The 5917-nt window shown below is 44.7% G+C and overlaps 1 protein-coding gene across 1 annotated transcript; it reads left to right on the top strand.

Annotated features, from left to right (window-relative positions):
* The first annotated feature begins 4047 nt into the window (after positions 1–4047).
* On the top strand, positions 4048–5917 carry LOC119437782 (PE-PGRS family protein PE_PGRS5-like). Its single transcript, XM_037704746.2, has 2 exons — positions 4048–4071; positions 5028–5917. Exons 1-2 carry the CDS (start codon positions 4060–4062, stop codon positions 5829–5831), a joined length of 816 nt encoding a protein of 271 aa, XP_037560674.1. The 5' UTR covers positions 4048–4059; the 3' UTR covers positions 5832–5917.

Genomic DNA, 5917 nt, shown 5'->3' with positions numbered 1-5917 from the left:
GTCCCGCCTGTAGGCAGCAATATGACTTCAAGATGCAACGCAATAGATTGAAGAAACAAGCATAATTGGACGCTAAAATATAGAGCGAGTAGTAGAGTAGTAGTAGAGGTTGAGGAAAAGAGAAAAGATGCATGTTTCTGCAGCCCTTATAGGGAGCACGGCTCAGCATCTATAAAATATAGAGCGATGGGACTCACACAAGGATGTAAGGGGAAAGGGGAAGAAGTGTGTGCTGTGGTTGCGCGCGCGCGCGCGCGCGCGTGTGTGTATAATGTGTATAACACGTGTATAATCTGTATAGCCTGTATAACACACATTTCAATGATCACAATAGTTTCAATATGTTATTGTCGTTATTTTCTTTGCAGTTTCACCCGCCATGGTGGCTTAGCGACTATGATGTCGCGCTGCTGAGCTTGAGGTAGCGGGTTCTATTAAAGCCGCTACAGCCGCATCGCTATGGGGGCGGAATGCAAGAACACTCATGTAGTTAGATTTCGGTGCCCGTAAAAGAACCCCAGCTGGTCAAAACTAGTCAACCAGCTAGTTGGGCGAGTCGGCTTAGCATTGCTTTAGTGTAGCATTGCTCCACTGCAGCGTGCCTGGTAATCATAACACGATTTTAAAACGCCAGCAATTTTTTGTTCGCAGTTTAGTACTGTTGTGTTACATATAATTATTTTCTGAAATCGTAAAAAGTTTTTCCTGCTTCTTTTTGTTGTGAACTTACCTTGCGTTTCGTTGAGTTTTAATAGTCGCATTTCATTATTGTTTTCCAACTTGTAATGTTTTTTATTATACTGAAATTTCTTGCTCGTTGTTGTTCTCCCTGCATCTTTGCTCTCGTTCTTGCTTCAGTTATCTTGTAGTTGTCTGATTCAATTGTTTCTGTTCATGTACCTCTGCGCCAGTAGACCTTAGTTTGGTTGCTGGGCCCGTTAAATAAAAATTTGTTCATTCATTGATAATTATTATTATTTTTAATATTATTATTATTATAAGTAGTAGTATTAGCAATAATAGTAATAATGAAAAACAAACACCCTAGAGAGAAAAGTAGAAGGATACAAGCAATTGCTTTCTGAAAAGTACACCACGCCCAACCGCTTGAAGAGGATAATAAAAAAAGGGACGAGGAAGGGCGAACAGACAGCACATTACGTTTGACATAAATAGAGTATGAGCACTATACAGACCAAATTCAAATCCCCTAGTTGACAAGAATTCTGAAGCAGCTTTGTGTGCCGCAAGAAATACGTTCACTGATCGCATGAAATCAGTGAACGTATATCGTAAAAAATCCTAGCCCTCTGTTCTGCATCGTGGTCACGCGCCCAACCGAATGGTCACATTCAGAGAAATCCTCCTCCACTACCGTAGAGAGCGGTTACGCTACCCCGACGCACACAAAACACTTAATGAATCTCTGTCCACCACTTGGCGACTACTTCAGACGCGAACTTTCCCAAACCCCTTGCTTTACCACCGCATTTACCCCGATGCATACTCCCCACTCTGCAAAGCCTGCGAGACCCGCGCTGATCTCGATCACATTATCTGGGCATGCCCGAAAGTTTCACCCACCAACACACACCGCACTAGCACTACACGCTTCATAACTACGGCCGAGCAGTGGGAGACTGTGCTGCTCAGCTTGGACCCAGAAGAGCAGCTCTGGGCCGTCCGGATGGCCGAAGACGCCGCCAGAAAGCAAGGGCTGGCCGCCGTCTGAGGAAGTGGTGGACTGGGTGTTAGTCTCCCAATCCCCGCCGCCCCCAGACCCCATCATGGACACAATATGGTTTTATCTCTCTCTCTCTCTCTCTGAAACTTGCTCAGGCAGACAGATCGACGACGGTTGAAAGGCATTCCACAAACAAGCAACTTTTGCTGTAGCTATTTGTGAACCAAAAATTAACTGGTGACGCAGAAATTAATGCCTGTCTCCTGAAAAAACAAACAATTATACCATTGTATTCATTTTAATAATTCTATTGACATTTTGAGTAGCACTGAATGCGACGCTCACTCCTGAAAAAAAGACTGACTCCATGTACTCACTCATCATCATATTTGTGATGAACATTAAAAACATAGCATCACTGTTAAGGCGTCATCTTATTCGGAACAAAATATGACTACACGAGACATATTTCCAAAACGAGCAAGTTAGAGCGACGATAGAAACAGTGGCTACTACATTCGTACAGTGAGGATAGAGATGCAATATGTGTCAGAAATGTCCACATGGCTGTAGCTGAGCGCGCTGCAGCCATGTGTATGGGGTTTACGTCCCCGGATTGCAGACTCAGCAAGGTGCCCTGCTCTTGCGTTCTGAGGAAGCGCAATTATAAGAGTAAGCATCACTTGTGAGTTAAACAGCACGATTAATGTATTCCATCACGTTTCTGATTCCACAAATAAAAATAATTTAAGGTCTCTCCAGTTTATAACGACAATACTTATCACACATAATAAATAGGCGCAGAACAAGCTGCTGGAAGAATATTGCGTGTATTGAATCCAGAGTTTAAATGTTGATGACTCGGCCGGTAGTCATAATTGGTACTCGAATAGAAAAGTAGCTTACAGCGTAATGAATAGGCAGGAAATTACAGTGAAACATAGGCAGGCCTCTGTTGGCACCAAGCGGTGTTGTTGAGAGGCCTGCATTTTGCAACTGTAACTGGCCAATGGCAGGATGACACAAGCAGTGAATCTCCGGAGCGAATGACGAAAGGTATAACAAGTAAAAGCGAAATCAGTTTTGTTTTTTCGCTTTATTCTGGGCCCATGCCGAAGCAAACCGAAAGGTACGAGCTACGTGAACGCCTCAAAACGTTATAACTACACACACAAGACGGGTTTGATGTACATGAAAGTTCTAATGAAAATATTAAATTCTAATCAGGAAATCTACGGTATAATGTAAATTTAGAGCAATCATTATTTCGATATTGCAATGGAGTCCACATGTGTATGATGTTTACGCAATACATCCCCAAAGTACTTACCGGCATGGATTCAATATGCAGCTAAATGAACAAAGCCCACTTTCCAAGGCGCCTTGGGGGGAATTCCGCTAGTTTGATTGCGAAGTTATCTACTTGAAGGTCAACTTTGACGACATTTTTTTTGTCTTGCACGCACGTTATCCGAAGCTTCCAAATGAAGCCGGCGATAATTATTACTTCAGGCTCTGTACTGCAAGCATACAAGTTAAAGTTAGTAATTGTGATGTTAATTACGGTATTTCAAGAAATTACGAAATACCGTTTTGGTAATGACCAGATTACTTAATGATTACCTTGCTCTTTAAGCATAGGTTGCACTGACGGAGTCTCGGTCGAAGGTTCTAGCTTTTCATCTATTTGTTTTTTCTAAGGTAAACGGCTGTGGCATAACAAGTCACGCCACCCAATGTAAAAACAGAGAGGTCCTCAAAATAGAATATTTAAACTATGCGCTATGAAGGAGAAGAATCGCGGATTGGTAGAATTCGAATTCTATTTTCGTTGCAGCAACAATTGCATATCGCACAGGCACACACGTACACACGCACGCAAGCACACACACAGCACGCAGATGCGGCCACTAGCAGGCACATACGCCCCCCCCCCCCCCCCCCCTCCACGACGTAAGCAAGCAAAGCAGTAGCCCTTTGCCACGCGGAAGTCTTGCTTCTTTTAAAGTAACTGCTGCAGCCTGACAGAAACGCGGACGTCGTGGCAGTCTGGTCATGTGCAGCATTTTCCATGAACGATAGTCCACCAGCAAACGTTGCACCACGTGCTGTTGCCAGTATGAAATAAAAACTCGCCACTCCTTGCGAAGCACGCGGCCCTCAATAAGACATTTTGTAATCTCGTGGCACAATGACTAATTGCAATCAGGCACACCGATAAATATCCGAAATAAGAAAGAGTGCATTTTCCCAGAAAGAGACCCCCCCTTCCAAGGCGTAACCGCCCGCAAAGGCTACAGACGCAAAGCAGCAATTCGCTATATAAACCCAATAAAACAGTGAACAGCCATAGTTACCTTTCGTGCAGTGGAAAGATGCACATTTTCGTGAGTATACTTTTAATCACTTCGGCAATTTCTTTTAATGCACACTTCGGCAGTATACTTTTAATCACTTCGGCGAGTTCTTCGCAATTTATTATTGAACGTCTTGTTCATTATATTTACATAGTAATGATCGCCGGTAAAGTTAATGCAGCGTAGTCGCTTCAGCTCAAACCTGTTCTGAATTTTCTTACTGAGCATACAGCATATGACGAGGGCTAGTCGTACCTTTGAAAAACAGGGATATAAAGCATCTGTTACCGCTGCCGAATGAATTTAAAATCTTGGTTCATCAGTTTCACATCTGTTCTTACCAAGAAATTTTTGAAAATTACCTCCACTTTTCGGAATGGTTGGAAACCTCCGGCATCAAATTGGTATCAAAGTTGCAGACAAATTCTGCATGAGGCATCAATTTGTTCCATGTTCGAATACTGTTCATTGTACTTGGTTTACAGTATGCCTTTCCATCCCGCAAATGTTACACAACTTGCCAGCTATATTAGACTCAGTTATTCATGTAAAAGATTTCAGAATAATTTTCCTTATGTAAGCAAAATTCTTCCTGTTGCTGCACTTTAACGTTAGAGTTGTTTCTAAAGACATAAGAAATAATATTCAACAGGAGTCCTTGCCTTTGTGCGAAACATTCCTTTATATATTTATGTTCCGATTTAGACAAGGCTATTGCTTGAGACCGCTGCTGCTTTACGAATGGGAAAACACAGTTTCTTATTGGAAATGTAGTTGGGCAACAGTTTCTTCTCACCGAAGGGGAAAATATAAAGCGCTAGCAAAAAGACATCTGGCTTCATGCTATCACTGATAACATTGAGCCTATAATCTTTGAATTCGCTCACAGCCACGAGAGCATTGAATGTCCTCTGCAGAAAATGCGAGTATTTCCAGTTTTGGAATGGCTGGCGGCATTCACAGTACACATTATCGCACTCTTATAGGTCACCTTCATCGCTGCGCTGGCGCTCTGTTCAGCCACCGTCTTGGCTGGGGAAAACACGGTGAAGGAGAACGGCACAAAGATTCAAGGGCGCAGCTTTACTCTTAGCGCCATCAGCGGCATCGGCAGCTGCCCGCCTTGCCCATGTGGTTACGGAAGCATCGGTGTCAGCAAAGTAGGCACAGCACTAGGCAGTGGCACCGTTCTGGGCTCCGGTGCAGGTCTCGAGCACGGCGCGAAAGCTGCTGGTCTATCAGGGGCAGCTGTTCACACTTCTGGTACTGGTATTGCTGGTGCAGCTTCGGATAGCCATGGGCTCGCATCCGGTTTGAACGTTGGACACGGAGCGCCGGTTGGAGCGTCTGGTGCAAGTGTTACTCCCGGGACAGATCCCGTTGCCCCAGGCGCCACCGTCGGGGGTCAAGGTCTAGCCAATGGCGGAGGCGCCGGCGTGTTGGGTATTCCCGTTGTTAGCACTTCGGACATCGGAGCTGGCGTCGGGGCTGGTCAAGCCACAGTAGCTACCGGTCACTCTGGTTTACAAAGTGGTTCGCGATTCACCAACAAGGCCGGAGGACATAAAGCCGGCCAAGGAAGCTTCGCCTACAATGTCGGTGGCTCAGACAGAAGTTTGTACGGCCACAGTAGTTCGTATGGTGACGCCAAGAGCTTCGGTGTGAGTGCAAGCGAGGGATCTAGCCGTGCTCGGGGACAAGGAAGCCACGGAAGTGCATTTAACAAGCAGACCGCGGAATCCGAGTCGTCCAGCCACAGCTCTGGGACCAAGACTAAGGTTGTCGGTTGAAGAATTGACTACTGTTTTATACCTGGGAAGCCAGAAAAAACAAAGCAGAGAAACCCCATGCATGGCATACAAATAAACGTTTTTAA

This window comes from Dermacentor silvarum, chromosome 1, assembly GCF_013339745.2.
Source record: "Dermacentor silvarum isolate Dsil-2018 chromosome 1, BIME_Dsil_1.4, whole genome shotgun sequence".
NCBI lineage: Eukaryota > Metazoa > Arthropoda > Arachnida > Ixodida > Ixodidae > Dermacentor > Dermacentor silvarum.
The sequence above is the reverse complement of the archived record's forward strand: the minus strand, read 5'-3'. Positions and strand labels throughout refer to the sequence as shown.